General features: G+C 57.4%; 1 protein-coding gene across 1 annotated transcript in view; it reads left to right on the top strand.

Moving 5' to 3' along the window:
- CAPN2 (calpain 2) overlaps positions 1 to 19,097 on the top strand; it is a 40,396-nt gene that overhangs the window by 4,621 nt on the left and 16,678 nt on the right. The window contains exons 2-4 of the mRNA XM_082704521.1: positions 23 to 92; positions 16,920 to 17,038; positions 18,161 to 18,294. Coding sequence (XP_082560647.1) covers positions 23 to 92; positions 16,920 to 17,038; positions 18,161 to 18,294 — 323 coding nt within the window. The remainder of the gene's footprint in view (positions 1 to 22; positions 93 to 16,919; positions 17,039 to 18,160; positions 18,295 to 19,097) is intronic.

Raw genomic sequence — 19,097 nt, 5'->3', positions numbered from 1 at the left:
ACTCTGCGGGTCTCGTTTGCAGGAGATCTGCGATGACCCAAAGTTTATTATTGGAGGGGCCACTCGCACAGACATCTGCCAAGGAGCCCTGGGTAAGTGACGGCGTCTGAAGCGGGCTGTGGGGTCTCGTCTGCAAGGCTGTGCCTTCCCTCCCTTGGCAGCCTGGGGTTTCCATTTCCAGAAGCTTCTTGGAATTCTTGCTCCCCTGAGGGGCCCATCCTGAGGCACACATGAGGCCTCCTGGGTCCCCTGCTCTGGGCTGGTTGTTGAGGTTACACAGATGCTCCCACTGGAGGGTGCAGGGGCTTCTGGATTTCACCACCTTGTGCTTGGAGCCCCCGTCCCACGGGGGCAGATTGGCTAGCGGCCTATGACGCAGTCAGGCTGTGGGCTGAGGGCCAGGTGGAAGGACTCCCCAGGCCAGTCACAGCCCTGACACCTCTGTTCTCGGGCAGCTGCAGGGCCAGGTATGGTGACTCAGTGTGCGGGAAGAGGAAAGCCTGCACTCACCGCTGAAGGGAAGTCAGAGCACCAGGGCGTTCTTGGGGTTTGTAAGATGGGCTCACCATGGGATCGTAAGAGCAGGAAGCAACGCTTCTCCCTGCAAAGGGGGTGGCAATGTTCATTTAAATGAACACGGGGCAAGGGGGGCTGAACTGGGAGCATCTGAGGGTCCGAGGCCGAGCCCCTGGCCGCAGCGTCTCTGACAAGATTGATCATTTGGAATTGTAGCTCCTTTCCTGGCCCACCTGGCACAGGTTCCAATACTCAGAGTCATACCCACTCGTGTTTATGGAGTGGACGCTCTGCCCCAGACACTAAGCTGTGATGACAGAATCCCGGCAGTGCTGTGATTATTCCTATTGATGAGGACACTGAGGTCCCAGAAGTGACATCGGAACTGGGGGTCAGGCACACAGACATGCACAGCCGGACTCTGGGGCCTGTGTCCTCAGCCCCTGGGCTATGATTGCAGAAGGGGCTGGAGAGTCTTGGTCGCCAAGGGACGTCAGGGCAGCTGTGTGACTGTGGGACTCTAGGAGCCCCACAGGAAATGCCTCTCAGGGAACATGACCGCTGGCCTGAGCCCAGCCTCTGTGTGTGGATTCCTGAGATTCCGGAGTACATTCTTACCTGCAGAGAACACCCTCCTGCACACCCTGTTTCCTTCCCTCTACTCCCCAAACGATAGACTAGATGCCCAGGGGTCCTTGGGAACTGACAGAGGCCTGGGCCAGCCCCGGGGACTTGGAGGATCTGTCATACCTGGACTGGACCCTGCACGTGGCCCGAACATCTGCTTCCAAGGGTTATGACATCTCAAGAGTCAGGTAGCATAAGTAGCAAGTGGAGTGTTTAAGCCCTCTTGAGGCCTCTCTGAGAGGAGAGGAGACGGGTGGGCCTTACATTCCAGGGGCACAATTCCCGAGATCTGCCCTGGGTCAGATAGAAACAAGGTCAAGTGTGATCAGCTCTTGTAGAATTAATTCCTCCGTTTTTGGTCTCTAACGCCTAAGGCCGCTTGCCCTCTTTGGCCTTTCCTTTCCGAGTCTCCTGATTCAATGGCCATCTGGGAAACATGATTATCTGAACTCTCACCCTGACTCTGGCCTTTGGGCGTGGGGTGGTGACTGTCGCCAGTCCCAGCAGGCTCAGAAGCATTACAGCGCCTGGCCACAGGAGCAGAGTGGCAACGTGGGCTCAGCTCCTAGACTGTGGGCAAGTCATCGATCAGACGAGGCATTTGGCTGTTCTAGAGTCGTTCCTCCGGCCTCCCATGGAGCCCAGGCCATGTGCTCCAGCATGGAATGTGGCCCGACAGTCCGCAGCGGTGACAGTCCACTGTCACACCCACTTCGGTGTGTCCTGCTGCAGGCAGTCACCCCAGCTCTGCTGTAAACCCCTTCACCCCCACGCAGACCAGAAGACAGCCTCAGCAGTGCGGCTGTGGATATAGAGACCGCCGCACAGCTGAAACGCACTAAGGAGGGAAGTGGATCCAGTTATAGGTCTTTCTGCCCTCCTCCAAGCTGTCCTGATGCTGTGACTCTGTCACGGGGACCGGGAGGTGACGTTCTCAGAGCAGAATTCACTCTTTGCCCAGACACACGCTTGGCTCAGCAGGGACCCCGTAGGGTGCCGTCCGTGGACTTCTACGTTTCCATTTCCGGGAGTCTGCCCAGCAGTAGGCCATCCCCAAACCATCCCCCTCCTCCAGGGCTGCAGCCAAAAACCCCAGCGAGGTCGTTCATGCGGGGCTTGCAGAATTGCCCCTACAGTGAGCAGCTAAGTAGGCTCTGGTCTCGCTGGCAGTAACCTGCTCTTCCCAGGCACAACCGCCCCCAGGGGCCCAGGAAATCCAGGAGCTGAACTCCTCTGCCGAGCTTTCTCCAGTGCTCCCAGAGTCCCCACAGCCCCCCCACTGCCCCCCACAGCTCTCTCCCCTCTCCCCTGGCTCTCCGCCTCCCCATCCTTGGCCCCCAGGGAAGGGTTCAAAGCTGCCAGCAGCTGTCATAGCCCTTGAAAGGCACCACCCCGTGTCACTGTCATCTGGAGCATGTCCTCGAGGCCCTCTCGTGGGGCCCACCCCCAAAAGGCACCTAGGTTCCCAGAGCACCTAATGGGGGGTGATGGCTATAGGTGTGCTTTCCACAGCCCAGCCCACTAGAGAAGCACCTGCTCCCTCCACTGCTTACTAGCCTGGGGGACCTTGGGCAGGTTACCCAAGCTGTCCGAGACTCAGTTTCCCCTTCCATAAGTGGGAATAATGACAATATAGTTGACCCTGGAGCCGCAAGGGGGTCGGGGGTGCTGATGCCCTGCACGGCTGAAAGTCCGCATGTAAGTTGACTCCCCCAAAACTTAACTACTAATAAGTGTTTTAAATAATTTTTATATATTTTTATATTTTTTTAAAGATTTATTAGAGAGTGCGCACACACACACACAAGCAGGGGAGGGGGCAGAGGGAGAGGGAGAATCCCCAGCAGACTCCGCACTGAGTGTGGAGCCCCCCACGGGGCTCAGTCACACGACCCTGAGATCACAATGTGACCCAAAACCAAGAGTCAGGGACACTTAGCCAACTGAGCCACATAGGCACCCCTGTGAATAATTTTGGGATGATTTACAGTGTAATTTTTTAAGAGGTCATTTTTATAGTAGGTGCCTTTTGCAAATGTTAACAGCCTTTGTTTTGTGGTACGGTCTCAGATTTATGGAAGGACAGACAGGATGGTTCCGAGACCCCCCAACCACCCCACACCCAGATCTCCCGTCTCGCCGAGCTTGGGGGCTTGTTACCATTCATGACCCGGCACCCTCAGGGTTTCCTCAGCGGTTACTGGTGTCTTGGCGCTGCTCTAGGACCCCCATCAGGGACCACGTTATGTCTGGCTGTTGCGTCTTTCTGGGTCCTGCTGGGCTGTGGCAGTTTCCCACGCCCCCTTGCATGTTATGGTTCTTGTAGGATGCCCCTCTGTTCGGGAATATGCGAGTTGTGACTAAAAATGAAGTGTCTGCTGGTTTGGTGGAGAAAGTAAATACATTCTCTTCTCTTGGCAACCGTCGCCTCGCGGCCAGCCCCATCATCAGCGCCCCACCGGGGCCTCTCCGGGTCCTGGAGCAGATGGGTGGTGGCTGTGACTCATTTCCTCCCAGCCTCCCTTCCAGTTCGAAATACTCCTCCACGGCTTTGCTCCCCCAAGGCTGCCGCCGCGCTCCCTGCTCCCGTCCTGTTGTCCCTAAGACAGTGGCAGAAGCTGGGACGGCTGGAGCGCTGACGCTGCTGTGTTCCCCCAGGCCCCTGTTCCTGCCCCGGCTGGCCCTGGCCTTGGCCGGTATACAGCAGTGTTCCTGACCTCCCGACCCCAGAGAGCAAAGGCAGCAGGAATTCCCCCCCAAAAGAAGCCCCCCATCATTGCATACATCTGCAGCTGAAGCCCCCGGGGTGCCCAGGAGTTTATGGGGCCCCCCGCTCCCCACCGGCCTCTGATCCCCTTGTGACTTTCGCTTCTCAGGTGCTCCCTGAGCCAAGAGCCAGGCCTCAACCCTCTGGACTCTGCTGTCTGCCTCTGACATGAGAGTTGGATCCGTTTCCTAAGGTCCCACTACTTCTGACATTTTGTGAGTCCAAAATATGGTTCTCTCTGCTGGCAGACCCCCACAGTCCTCCTGTACCCCCCACCCACCCCCCAAGGGGGTCAACTTATGTCCCTGCTCCAAGGTCTGGGTAGCCCTGCTCAGATCACCCCCCAGCAGTTTCAGCCACAGGGGGGCCTGGCGAGGCACTGGCCTGCAGCAGGGGGGGGGGGGTGGAGCCCCGGGAGGAGGGTGGTTCACACCACGAGCCAGGCCAGCAGCTGTGCAGTTAACCAGAACGGAAGTGGTCTGTGCCAGCCACATGCGCATATGGGCACCGCGGGGGTGGCGCTGCAGACCACGGCTCACCGGGCTCCAACCTCCCGTCCCTCCCTCTCTGCGGTTAGATGGTCCCTGCAGGCCTGTGTGTCTCCCCCGAAGCCAAGCTGGGCACATGCGTCCATGAGCACCTGTGAACGTCAGGGTCCAGAGTGAGGACGTGGGGGTCCATCAGGCAGAGCGTGGCCATGGCTCTGCAGTGCGTGGCTCTTCGCTTTGGGTGGATCACCGTCCTCCCAAGGCTCTAGTTCCCTCATCCTTGAACTGGGGAGAAGAGGCACCAGGGCTGAGGCTGAGATTGCACGCACCTGCGCAGCTCGGGGCGCGTGGGAGGGGCTTGGTAGCTGCAGGTTGGCGGCTCCCTTCCTGCGGGCGGGTCAGATGGGTTCTGGGGAGGCCAGTGGCATGGGCGTCGGCGTGGTGCCAGCGTTCATACCTGCCCGGCTGGGCTCTGGGCTTTGCCCTCTGCAGCCCCCAAGGTTGTGGAGAGGTACAGGAGGTGGTGTTCAGAGAAGAGCTCAGGGGGCACCGGCCTGTCTTCCATGCCCCGTCCACGGGGCGCACGCTCTGCCTATAGTGCGCCTTCAGCCGGAGCTCCCCCCCACCCCCCGCTCCTGGGCTGTGGGAGCAAAGGTGAGGCTTGTGTCCTCCCTTTCCCAGTGGGGTGGGGAACTTCATGACTCGATTTCTCTGTCTCTGGGTCTGGATTAGAGTCAAGAACTCATTCTTTTTTTTTTTTTTTAAAGATTTTATTTATTTATTTGACAGAGAGAGATCACAAGCAGGCAGAGAAAGAGGAGGAAGCAGGCTCCCTGCTGAGCAGAGAGCCCGATGCGGGGCTCGATCCCAGGACCCTGGGATCATGACCTGAGCCGAAGGCAGCGGCTTAACCCACTGAGCCACCCAGGCGCCCCAAGAACTCATTCTTGTTGGGACACTTTGTCCTGGGGTCTCCTGTACCTGGCTCCCCCCCGCCCCAATCAGCAGGGTTTTGTCCACAGTTCAACCCTGGGGATGCCTCCAGGGACTCAGGAGTTTGGGGACTCCTCCTGGAGGGTGGATGAAGGGAGCAGGGGTCGGGGCAGAAAGGATGTGGGTTGGACTAAGCCCCAGTCCCGGAAGCTGGGGAACATAGCTGAAACCAGCATCAGAGCATCAGGTGGCTTCCTCCTGGGTCTGGGCCCCAGGCACCCCAGTCTCAGCAGTGGGGCAGGGACTCCCTTCCCAGCATCCATTGTTCCAGGCAAGTTCAGAGTCAGGGCGGGAACCACATGGCTCACATTCTCAGCTCCCTACTTCCTTGTAGGGCCCTCTCCGACAGGGGACAGGGGACGGGAGGGGCAGGGACATGTGATCTGGATTATTCGATGCCGCTGTATCCTGGAAGGAGGCTTGTGTTTGCCAGGGAGGGGTGGGGCCCATCCCCCACAGTCAACAATGTAAATGAGCAGTGACTGGGTGTAGGGGCATTCTGATTTGGGGGTACCCTCCTCTGGGCTGGTGCTACAGGGCATGAAAGGGTCATGGGAGGGACACCCACTGGGACTCCCCAGCCACCATCTCACAGGCCTGGCCCCCTGGCAGGCTGTGCATGTCCTTTAGGGAAGCCCCTCCTCAGCAGCTCCCACGGGTGGCCCCAGGTTGGCCCGTCGGGGCTTCTGTCCCCTCCCTTCCAAAACCAGGGTCAGATGTGGCCAAAAACAGCCTTAGCATCTGGTCTCTTTGGAACTTATGTAGCTTCATGAAGACATAAGACCGGGCCAGCGGGACTGGACATAGGACAGGGCCTCCTACCCTCCGTGCTGTAGAACAGGCTGGGCTTTCCTGGCCCCTGGCCACTACATGCACCAGCTCCACCCACACCCGACCATCAGAAATGTCTCCAGACACTGCCAGAATGCCCTGGGATGGGGGAATTGGTGGCAAAGTGCCCTAGGTGGGAAACCAGGGACCATCCCATCTGGGTGCCTTGGGGAGGGTGGGGACGTCAGAGGGAGCCTGGAGGAGGGAGCCGTGGTGGTGAATGATGGGCAGGTTGACAAGGCTCCTGACTGCCCCCCACAACAGTTGGGAGGAACCAGGACATTGCTGGGATGTTTGAACCTGTGGGAGGGGCTCAGCCCTTCCCCTCCCCCGGAGGTGTTGCAGCCGAAGAGTGGCTGCCCCTGCTTCTGGAGGGTGCTCCCCTCCTGGGGCTGCCGTGTGGACTGCGTCTCAGGGCCTGAGGTTCCCCAGCGACGGCAGTGTGACTGGGCACCTTAGGCACGGTCCCCACACTGCCATCTCCGTGCTGGCCGCCGTCTTGCTGGCACCTGCTCCCCACAAAAGCGGGTCAGGCCATCACAGTCATCAGGCAGGTATTCCTGGCCAGATCTCAGGACAGCGGATTCCCGGAAGGCCCCTATCTCACTACCCCTTTATCTAGCGTCGTAACCCACCCCCAACATGAGTGACTCGAAACAACAGGATTTTCCTGTTCATTTTCATGGGTTTGAAGGATGACCACGGTTAGCCCTGTGATTCAGGGCCCCTCCTGCACTTTCAGCCACTGGGCTGGGGTCACCGGAAGACCCCTCGCCCCAGCCAGGGTTGGCACTTTCCCATGGGAAGTGGCCCCTTCTGGAAAGTGTAAGCATATTATTTGGCCTGGAGGGTCTGGTGCAAAAAGGGAGAGGCTGAGACAGCACCCTCCCTGAACTGGGAGAGTCTGGTCCAATCTACTCTTCACCTCACCTTCCCCTCACTCGAGCCCTGTCCCACCTGTGCCTGCTCCCTGCTTCTCTGGGACTGAGCCGCCCCTGCACTGCACAAGTGCCCCCACCCACCCTTCCTTAGCCCTGCAAGGGCGCCTCCCCACCACCTGCTCCTCAGAACCAGTTCAAGCCCACCTCCCCCTAGCCCACCCTCTCTTACCACCCCACTCCTGCAGCTCCCCTCCCTGTTCAGACTTGAAGCCTAGGACTCACCACCACCTGTGATCGTGGTTCCCCACCTGTCCCCACACTGTCGTACATGTGCCTGAGAGCAAGGGCCAGTTTCATCTGGAGCCCGCGCACCAGGTATGGGGACGGGGGGAGCAAACGAGGCAGGAGAGAGCAGAGGAGAGGAAGAGATGGTGTCCCTGCCCGCCAGAGTCCTGCAAGGAGGGGATGCTCAGAGGCTCTCAGAAATACTGTGGGGAACAGGGGCATGTCAGGCCGAAGGCCCCAAGAGAAGCAACAATGGGGGGTACCAAAGCTCAGAGGGCTTCCAGGAGGCGGCAGGGCCAGCCTTGGGCAGTGTGTTGTCTGCACTTCTTCAGCGTGTGTGTTTGAAGTGTGTGCACGCTGTGTGTGCCTCGAGTCAGGGACATGTGCTCCGCAGTGACACGGGCCCTGCCCTGACGGATCTTGTGTTCTGGGACCCCCGCAGGCAGCCGCACTGTCCTTGGGGGAGACGGAAGCCCAGCGTCTCCTGGATTCTCCGCCTCACTGTGCTCCCTGTTTGGATAAACCCCAGCGGCCACAAATATTAGGAAACCCGCCCTGTCCCTCTCCCTGCCGTGGCCCCAGGTGACCCCGCCCCCTGCACAGACATGACCTTCAGGGCACACACAGAGGCCGGGAACACAGCCCTGGAAATTTACTGACATGGCTCCGTCGGAATTCGTCTTTTCAGAAGAGGGCTCTGGGCCTTCGAGGAGGCATTAATCAGGTTACCCGGGAGTGCTGTGCGGGGAAGGTGTGTGTGCCCCGTGTGCTCCGGGTCAGCTGGAGCCAAGAGGGGTGAGTCTAGCCGGAGACACTCAAACCTTTGTCAGGGTAGTCCAGAGGGCAAGGTGTCTGTGCCTGATGACCCCAAAATGCAGCCCAATCCCCCTTTTCCCAAACAAGTCAGAAGAGGGGGCAGGTCTGGACTCGGCGTGGATTCCCTGGGGCCCGTGAGCACAAGAGGTGCCTGGCTGGGCAGGTGGGGGCCGAGAGAGTGTCACTCCGTAGTCGTCGGATAAATGAATAAATTAATACGTGAACTCTCTCTGCCTTAGACACAAGATTCATAGGTAAATATTCCGTGCAGAAACCCACAGTGAGACACACAGGGAGAAGGTGGTCATCCCCCTTCAGGGGGCACGCCGGGTGCTTATGCCCTCAAAGAACCCTCTTGCCTTTGTGTTCTGTGAGGGCCCGCGGCACCCTGTCCTCCCCTGGGCGTCTCCCCCTCCTTACATGCCCCCCTTTTCAGCTCTCTTCCCTTTGGGGGACCCCACACTGTGGCCCGAGACCTCACCTGTCCTGGGTCCCAGCTTTGTCCCAACTCCTTCCCTAGAAAAACACATACGTTCACCTTCACGCAGAGTTTGGACAGAAGGTTCCACATCTCTGAAGCCCATCCAGGGAACTAGTTTCCCTTTTGCATCAGATCCTAACAGCCTTCTGATGCGCCCCCCCGCCCCCGCCTTCGACAGCTGAGCAAACGTGCGGTCAGAGCAGCTCACACAGCACCAGCAGGATCAGGATCCAAAACCCAGGTCTTAGCACCCGGCCTGTGCTGCTTCCTGTGCTCGCAGCTCCGTGCTGGCAGAGAGGGCGTCTGGGACAGTGTGGCCCCGGGGAGGCAGGTGTGCAGGAAGGGCGTCCCTAGGGGCTGGGCTGGAAAGCTGAACCCAGTCAAAGTGGACAAAGCGGGCAGCCAGGAGCCCAGAACCGGACATGAACCAGAGAGGATGGAGTCTCCACAAGTGTGTCCAGGCGTGCGGGAGGGAGAGGGCAGGGCTTCCGAGCAGGCTGTGGGCCCAGGGAGGGCAGTTCTTGGAAGAAACAGGCACACACATAGCCTCCAGTGGGCACGTCCCTTGCATGGATCCTGAGATCTCCACTCGGGGGGAACGGGGTCTCCATGCCGACCTAAGTGAAAGCTAGGGCCAGTTGGTCTTGGGCCTGGACCCCCACCCCTGGGCAGTGTCTAGAATGCGGGCCTCCTAGCTGCCCCCAACCCCAGGTTCAGGTTCTCAGAAGCTCTCCAGAGTTTCCACTCTATGTCTGGTCTCAGCGTGCGGTGACAACTCTGTGTTCTGCTCTGGGAATTAAGTCGAGATGCAGTGTGGAGTTTCAGAAAAAGGGGGATCCAAGCTCCCCTAGGCAGCTCCTGCTTGACTGAGCGTGTGGCTGTTGGGGTACCCGGGTGGGCTTTCAGGATAGGAAGCAGGGCAGAAAATCACCCCCCACCCCACCCCCAGCCTCTCAGGCCTGTACCAGTTGAGTGTCTTCCAGAACAGACTGGAGGGGCAGGAGTTCAGCGGGAGGTGTGGTGGGCAGGAGCCCGGATATGGGACCAGCCAGTCTGGAGCCTGTAGTCAGACATTCAGTGGGTGTTTCAGGAACCCCTGGTCTGCTCCTGTAATGATGGGCATGACCAGCAGCCCAGGCGCTCAAGGACCTGTAGTGACCCAGCTCCGACCCTTGTCCCTGCCTGAGTCTGGGGTGCTGGGCAGGGGAGTCAGCTTTGGGCAAAGTAGACAGAATGTGCTAAAATTTACTGTGTCTCACCTCAGTGGGGCTGACCCCCCTCCCCCAGTGCATCCAATAAAACCATGTCTTGTAGAGAAAACTATAGGTTCTAAAGAAAAGACAATCCAGAAAGAAAAGGGTCTCAGAATTTAGGGACAGGAAGAGGCACAGATGGTGTCAGAAGGCCCTCGGCTGCCAGAGAAGGTCCCTGCATTTAGGGCCAAGGCTAGATGGCCAGAGAGGAGCCTCACTCATCTCCCGGGGAAGATCTGGTTCTGAGCAGCCCAGCTGCAGGAGACCCTGCCCCGGGGGGTGGGGGGGCAGCCCCAGGTGCACCCTCCCCAAGTATGTGGAAGGTTCCAGCGTCCAGTAAGTGGAAAGTGTGCACATTGTGCCGCTCTCCGCACAAAGCAATCACAGATCCTTGCTGGGAAGCCTGCGCTCTTGACCTGCATAGCTTTGCATTCCCGTGGACACTCCCTTGACCAGAGAAACCACTTCTCAAGGAGTAGCTGTTAACTTCTCGAGGAGCTCGTTTCTACAGAACACACGCTGGAAGTCAGAGGAGCGACTGAGTCGATGCGCTGTTCTTACTGGCGATAGACCGATTCTGATGGGCACCGTACATAAAATAAAGATGTTCACTTAGAATAACTAATATTAAGCTATTTTTCTTACCATAAGTAAGGGCGTAACCAAGGAACCTGGGGAGGCCAGTAATCTAGGATTGGTGGTAATAAAACCATAGTCAAAAGATAACCACATAAAAAATTATCCATAAGAGCTTCAGTGGATGAAGACAGGAGTCAAAAAAGGGCCACTACCATGCTCCCCCCAAGTTTTCTCCCATTTTTGTTTTCCTTTCGGCATACCTATACTCTTGTGTGCCGTGCTCCGTTTCTCTGAGCACCGCTTGGCAGTCAGGCTGGGTCGGCAGGGAGCATCTTCGCTCCGTTCTTTGGCTGCCGTAGTCTCGTCGGGGAGATGCCCCTGATTTGTTCCCCCGGTTACCTGTGGATGGACACTTAGCTACAACGGGGCTCCAGGAAATAACCATGTCATCCCTCTGTTGCTCTCATGAATGCATCTGTAGGGCCGGCTCCCGGCACCAGCATCTTGGGGGCGCGTGCGCTCCCTGTTGCCTCTCGGTGCTCATGGACAGGCGTGAGAGTGGGTCTCCCACAGCCGCTCTGGGGACCCCACATCTCGTTTTTTGCCATCTAAAAGGTAGAAATGGTGCAGCGTAGTTCCACTTTGTTTTCTCTTATGATGAGTGAGGGTGAGTATCTTTGGAAGTTTGGGGTTTAAAAAAATTTTTTAAGAATTCTCTACCCCCAACTTGGGGCTCAGACTCACAACCCTAAGATTGAAAGCCGTGTGCTCCTGACTGAGCAGGGGCCCCTTAATGTGCTTAAGGCATTGGTTTTTCCCTTTTTCACGAGCTGCTTATATCTTTGTCCATTTTTCTATGGAGCTGTCATTTATTTACTAGAGAAGTTTATACATGATATTTAGGATCTGAGTATTTTTCCTTATTATTTTTTGTTTGATTTTGTTAATCGTGATTTTTTTTAGCATATAAACTTTTTTTTTCTTTAATGTAACTAAGTTTATTATTCAAAAGGCTTATGGCTTCTGGATTACAATTCAATAGCCTGTCTCCAGTCACATTATATTGGAATTCTCCATTGTCTTTTGCAGAATGTCTGTGGGTGTATAAAAATATTGTATTTATAATGTTATCATAATGTTAACATATTAAGATACCATTAAGATATATGGCATAAATAGGCAATCAAAATAAAAATAAAACAAATGGCTAGATTTACCATATTTATGTAAGATTATATAAATAATATATTAGAGTATATACTTAAGGAATATAATGTTAAATGCTTAATTACAAACATTATTCCATTTAGAATTTATCCCTGTGACAAGAGGAGCTAGAACTTGATTTTTTTCTAGATGGCCCTTCCACTGTTCCAATCCTACATATGAATATTGTATCTGCACTAAATTCCTACATTTAGAATGATTCCTGAACTTTCTGTTCTGTGTCACGAATCTGTATTCTTGCGCACAAGTTCTGTACTGTTTTAATTATTGTGGCTTTATGCCTGTTTTAATACCTAATAGAGGTAGACTTCCTTCCCTTCTAGACTTTCTTCTATGCTTGATGTTATACTTTGCATAAGCTAAGTTCCAAATTTAAAAGATCATTTTACCATTTTTGTTGGGAGTACCTAAAGTTTACAGACTGACTTAAGAGGAAGTGGCAGTTTTACGAGGATGACTTTTTCTAGCCAAGAATCTGAGCCCAGTTTTAAATGGGGTAAATGATTATCCGAGCTTCTCCATGCCGAGTGTTGCCCTTGGAGTTAGCTAAGGGGGCACAGCTGTTGAGGGATAGACTGCAGTCAGCCAAGCCTCGAACACTGTTGGCCATACACACTGTGTGTTCGAAGCCCTCTGTGACCCGGTGAGGAAGTATCACCCGATCCCTGGTAGGAAAGGCCCTGATTTAGGAGGTGGTGCTGGTGTCAGGACTCAAGAGCTGAGCGTAAATGGGTCATGCCCAGATGCCACCTCGAGGGAGCAGTGCTCGGGGTCAAGGGGCACAGCTCAAGCGAAGTCCAGGAAGAAATACTCTCACCGCACCCTCCTCCCTTCCTGTGCTCCCCAGGGCCCCCGCTGGCCGAACCCCCCAGCAGCCAGAGGCGCTGGGAGCCCACAGTTTGGTCCAGGGAGGCCAGCTCCGGGACAGAGGGCAGGATGAAGATTGTGCACTGCACGTGGGGAGGCATGCAGGTCCCCACGACCGTCGTCTCTGCTCTGAGACAAATGGACTTAAGTGAAGATGAGGTCATCCGCGGTGACTGAGTGTAAGCAGACTCTGCACCCGCAGGGGCTCTGTGGTGTGTCGCTCAGGGACAGTCCCCCGTGGTCTGGATGGCCACCCACCCTCACCTCTCTCTTGCAGTCAGGTAATTTAAAAACCTATGGAAATACACACCTGCATCTTTCCAAGCCTGTCTGTGTGGCGGCTTTGCCGGACAGTCCTTGTCACTGAAAGACAGCCTCACGGGCTTTCCTGAGGCTTAACCAGTAGAGCGGCGGCCGGGTGCGTTGCCGTCTCCCCTGTCCCGAACCAGTCAGCTGGTTGTACACAGATCCCGGGGCCGCTGACCCAAACAGCCTCTGCTGGGGGAGGCTCCACCCATGTCCCTTTGGAACCGTCCAGAGGAGAAGGGCGGTTGTGAGTCATTTGGGGGAAGGGAGAGGCTGACCATGATGGGGAGGACGGAGGATCCAAGACTGCAGCAGGAGGTTGTGGGACGGGTTTCCGGGAGGTGTAGGGGCAGTGGCATGCAGACGTGGCATCCAGGCGGCAAGCAGGGTGCTTGTGAGCCGCCATGCAGTCAGACACAGAAACAATCAGGTCCCCTCCCAAGGACAGAAGTCCCCCCAACAACATCCTGTGTTTAGGTGCCTTGGAAATGGGCACCTGTTTGCAAAGAAGACCATGTAGGTCACACATGAAAAGCTTTGCTCAGACCCCATGATGGTGGCTCGCTACAGGGACTTCGGGAGGCCACCAGCCTCCCTAGGCCCCCTGTGCTCTGCTGTGACCACGGCCGACAGCACCTGGCTGCTCTGTGACGAAATGGGAGGATGACGTGGGGGGCCTGACACATCATGAATCCCCACGATGTCACTGTTCTAGTCCCTGATACCGAGAAAACCCCCGTGCACGGGGAAGTAAGGAAAAGAGATGGACCCTCGGAGGCAGACAGTTAGGAATTTGAGCATAAAACAGGGTTCCTGACACTTTCAGCTTATCAGACAACCGCACGCTCTTCCAGAGGCCTCTAAGCCTTCAGGTAGGACTTCAGCAAGCTGCCGGCACATCACCGCTCAGTTTTAAATTTGGATTGCACTAGGATAGTCCTAGTGGGGTCTCTGCTTTGTCGAAGGAATCAGATGCTCCTTGACCAAAAGAAATCTCTAGCAAGGTTCGGTTTTTAAACAAAGCCCAGGCTTTGATTTAGAGGATTTGCTTGTGAGACCGGGTCACCACTGGTCTGCGTGCTCTCCGAGCTTCCATTTCTTCCCCACAGAAAGGTGACGACAGCAGGGGTGATCATGTCGTAAGGTTTGCAGAGAACCGGGCAGCGTGCTCTTTGCACACTGCTGAGCGGTATCCCGCACGCTGGCTGCCTGCTGCCACCGAGGGCAGACCCGGGTTCTGCCCCTGCGCAGCTCCTCGCAGGACACGTGACCTCAAGCAGGTGACTCGACCTCTTAAAGCCACCGTGCTGTCACCTAGAAGGCACTCTAGGATGACGTGCCCTTTTGGAGGACACCTGTTAGGTTGGGATAGCTCTGCATGAGGCAGGAGGTGCAGGGGCCTTGTTCCCCCCAGCTGGCCAGGGGGCTGGAAGAAAGAAAACCAGGAGGCATGGAACACGGCCCCTGATTGCCAGGCTGTGGCGAGACCCTCCGGGCCTGGTGAGGAGCGGTCATCTGAGCTTGGTGTGGAGCCAGCGCTGACCTAGATGGATGGCCCAGGATAAACAAGAAGCTGGTCCCTCCTGCACTCGGGCCCATCTAGGAACTGCCGTGACGTCTGAGGCCACAGAGCCAGACACAAGTGTGTCATGTCAAAGCATGGGCTCCTGGGACCCGGGGAGACCAAACCAGGAGGGGTTGGAGGGACCTGCTGCAGCCGCTCTTCCCAGGGGCTACATGGCAGGGGTGGGGTTCTGGCTTCAGGACTCTGCCTCTGGGGTCCTATGCTTGACCCACTCTGTCTGCAAGCCTGTCGTCCTCCACGTGTTGACAGGCCCAAAGGGCCCAGAAAAATCTCAAGTCTACTCAAGAAGAGTAAGAATCACAAACACCTCCAGGCTTCTGGAGAAGGACCGAAGCCATGGGAGGAGCTGAGGTCAGGGGACAAGGAGAGGACTGGAAAAGGGATCTCATGAGCCCAGAACAGTGGACACATGGTGGGTTTGTGCTTCAGGTGGGGACAGTGTGACACGGTCCACGTGGGAGAGCACAATGCTCAGAAATGGCCAAAGCTTGCTTTACTGACCAGGCAGCAGTGTGGGCTCAGCACGGGGAAGCCCCTCTGGGAAGACTTCCATGCCCCCAGTGGGGCTGCTCGCCTCCTGCCCCGTGAGAACTAAAGACTCCCACCACCAGATTTCTCTGCAAGCTCCGTACTCTGAACACGCCAGGGGTCTCCAGTTTGGTTCATGTCAAGGCCTACTTGACCCAAAGGGTTGTCTCCGAGATCTGATGGACTGAAGCACCACACCTTTTAAAGTCTCAGTTATAATTCTTTAATCGTTGGCAGCACATTTAACCTCCCCACCCATGTCCTGCTCCACTCTGACGCAGACACGTATATGTTCCTCACTGAGCACTGGGAGGAAGAGATGAGGTAATGACTGGAAGCTCCCAGGAGAGTAGCCCGCACATCTGAGGGTCTCCGCCAGTGAGGGCTACTGCCCATGTGCCCTGGACCTCAGGAAGACTGAGGTCATTGCATCACATGGCCAAGAGTCCAAGGCAGATCAGGCTGCAGGTGCGGCTTGATTCAAGGTCTCCAGCGATGCCTGCAAGACCTGGTTTCTAAACCCCTTCCATCTCCCAGCCCCTCTTCCTCCAAGGTGTGCCCTTTCCCAGGCAGGCTGCCCCTCCCCAGCAGTAGAGCACCTGTTCACTCCTGCCAAAGCCCCCATATAGCTCTCGTGGCACCTCACGTTCTGTGGCCACAGAACCTTCTCCAGGCTGACCACAACAGGCTGGGAAATGTGATACTTGGGAAACCACAGGCCCACGTCTGAAACTGGGGCAGGGTCTGCGCCACTGAAGCCTCATGGACGGAGCGTTCAGAGCGGCGAGAGTCTCGGAGGCACGCGGGGCTTCCCGGAGGCGAGCCGGAAAGCCACACCTGCATGCCCAGCACCACTGCGCCCACCCGGTGAGGGAGCCAGGGAATTGGTTTGCCTGTGTTGGGTTCCAGATTGGGAGAGCAGAGCTGCCCGGCCCAGGCCTCCGAGAGCCGCACACACACCACCCGTCAGGACACAAAGTAGTCGACCGGAATCCAGAAGAGCTCAGTGACCTTCAGTAGCACCTTCCCGAGCCCCGTCCTTGGGAAGCACGAAGCCAGTGATGTACATTAGCTCCTCCAAGGCCACATCCTGTTACTGCGGTGGGAAGTGACAGGAATGCGCACACTTGTTCAGACCGAACTCAAGGTCCTCAGCCTGCCCAGGGGGCCTGCGGCGGGCCTCAGCCTTTGGAGGTGAACATGAGCCCCTGCGATGCACCGTTGCTGCCCACGGTTCACTGCCGAGCACTGAAGACAGTCATGGTGCTTGCGTGCAGAGCACCTCCCGTGGGTGTGTGAGTGCTTTACCCACTTCACACACGTGCTCCCGCGACAGCTGGGCCGTCCCTGAGCCGCAGGGGGCACGGCGGCTCGAGGAGGGGCCTATCCGACCGTCCTGGTCCTTGTGCCCCAGCACGGTGCCCTCCCACCCCCTAGAAGTGACTGTCCACGTGCCCTCGCCCCTAGAGGACAGTCTGGCCATGAGCCTTTTCTGACCCATGCGGGATGCGCAGGACAGCCTGTGTGGGACCTGCTGGTGGTGGCCTCTGTGCCCTCCTGCCCACCAACCATGTCCCATCCGCGCCACTGCATGTCCCGCCTCCAGCTCACCTGTATGCCCTGTGCCCCCAGAAGTGTGGGTACCCCATCATTCCAGGGCTCCTGCTGTGTCCTCCATGGGCCAGGCAGGTGGCTGGCTCGTGTCTTCCCACGAGTGAGTCCTCTGCCTCCGTCCAGGTCACCTCCGCACTAAGGATGTCACCCAGCCCTACAACCTGCCCATCACGCAGGGGCTCTGTGTTCACCTGCATTCACCCCATCCTCAGCTTCAAGCTCCCAGGGCTGGACAGGGTGAGGCCCCTGCTTGGAGCTGTGTGCTGTGTTCACAGGTGACTGCTGGCTCCTGGCAGCCATTGCCTCCCTCACCTTGAATGAAGAGGTCCTGGCTCGTGTTGTGCCTCTAAACCAGAGCTTCCAGGAGAGCTATGCAGGGATTTTCCACTTCCAGGTGACTTGATTTTCGTGCAGGCTTCTCCCCAGTGGGGGGCTACAGACAGGTCCTGGGGGGCTACAGACAGGTCCTGGGGGGCCAGGGATAGGACCGGGCATGGGGGAAGGACAGGTCTTAGGGGATAAGGACAGGACCTGTAGGGCTGTGGACAGTTCTTGGGGGTAAGGACAGCACCTGGGAAGCCAAGGACAGGACCAGAGTGCTCGAAGAGTTCCTAGGGGGTGGTAAGGACAGGTCCTAAGTGGGAGTGCTAAGGGCAGTTCCTGGAGACTAGAACAGGTCCTGGGAGCTAGGACGTATCCTGGGGGCTAAGGACAGGATCTGGGGGGTAAAAACAGGCCCTAAAAGACCAGAATAGGTCCTGGGGGTAAAGACAGGTCCTGGAGACCAAGGACAGGTCCTCAGGGGTAAGAACAGGACCTGGGGACTAGAAGAGTTCCTTGGGGATGGGGGGTAAGGGCAGGTTTTGGGGGGTGGCTAAGGGCAGTTCCTGGGAGCTAGAACAGGTCCTGGTGGGCTAAGGACAGCACCCGGGAGGGGTAAGGACAGGTCCTCGGGGGTAAGGACCTGGGGGCTAGAAGAGTTCCTTCTTCCTCCCTCTGGGGGCTAGAACAGGTCCCAGAGGCTGGAATAGGTTCCCTTGCTCAGCCAAGTGCATCAGACCCTTAGGACCGTGCTGTTCTGTAGAAGGACTTGGAGAGGCTGCCTCAGGCTCCCTGGCCTGCGCCTGACAGGGGGCCCTGCCAGGATAGCAGTAGGAAGCCTCTCAGAACCGGCAAGGAGGGAGGTAGAGCAGGCACTCGGGAGGTCATTCCCAAGTTTAGAAAAGCCTGTTTTGGGACATCTGAGACAAAATAGTGAGCTATTGCTCACTGCCTCCTTTTATGCTGGTAAATGAGAAGTAGCATCCTTGAGAGAGCAGGAGACTCGGGGCACAGTCCGAGACGTGGGTCTGGGCTTGGAGGGAAGGACAGGTGCCTTTGCCCTCAGCTACTCAGTGAGGCTGTGCCAGGCGGAGGAAGGGCAGCATCTCCTCCCAGGACGGGCTTGCGGAGGCCAGGGGTCCCCATGTGGCTGCTGGCTCCTCCCCCAGCCCGTCCCGTGTGCCCTGCCCCCTAGTTCTGGCAGTACGGCGAGTGGGTGGACGTAGTCGTGGACGACAGGCTGCCCACCAAGAACGGGGAGCTGCTGTTCGTGCACTCGGCAGAGGGCAGTGAATTCTGGAGCGCGCTGCTGGAGAAGGCCTACGCCAAGTGAGTGATGCGGCCCTCCCTCGGACAGCCTGGGTCCTAGAAGTGGCAGGTGGGAGTCAAGGACGACTTTGGCCAGAAGTGGGGTCTCAGTGCAAGGAGTGCTTGCCTGGCCATGTCGTGCCTGATCAGTGACCGTGCTCACCACGTCGCGGCCACGTTAGCCACCCCTCCCACACAGGAATGGGTGTGGCACAGACTGCTGACCTTGAGGATGACCTCCACCTCCCAGACAGGTTGGGGACGTCTTTGTCAGATAAAGACAGTGGAGTTTTGCCAGTGGGTGTTCCTGGCCCCTGCAGAGGGATGGAAACCTCGGGAACTGGTGCAGAACGTATGGTGTGCCATTAGCAGTGGTTTGACCCGCCCCCAGCCCGCAGCCTGTCCTCCGCCAGCCCCGTGGCAGCGCCCCCCGCAGGCGCCTCCCACCCTGGCCGCCCGGGCTCTCCGGCGTCCAGAGATGGCTGTCCCTGGCAGCTGCTGCCAGGGAGGAGGGCCAGGCTCCCTGTGGCCGGGGGTCAGCGTCTGGGGCCTGGGAGCCACGTCTCCATCACGCTAGAAGCCACAGGTTGTGCTGTGCGTAGACCCTTTTTCATTAGCGAGTTGGTGTGTTCTAAGCAGCCAAGGAGCCGGATGGCCCTTCTGGGGACACAGAAGAGTCAGTACGGGAGGTCAGACCTGATGACTGCCGGGATCTCCCCCCATCGAGCTGCAGATTTGCTGGAGCCCAAGTCCCGGGGAACCTGAGCGGAGGGTCTCTGGAGCCCCCAGCCAGGGAGGCATGGGGTTGGGGTCGGGGTCAGGGC

This window comes from Mustela nivalis (assembly GCF_964662115.1).
Source record: "Mustela nivalis genome assembly, chromosome: 16".
Lineage (NCBI taxonomy): Eukaryota > Metazoa > Chordata > Mammalia > Carnivora > Mustelidae > Mustela > Mustela nivalis.
Note: the sequence above shows the minus strand (reverse complement) of the source record. Positions and strands in the feature narration are given on the sequence as shown.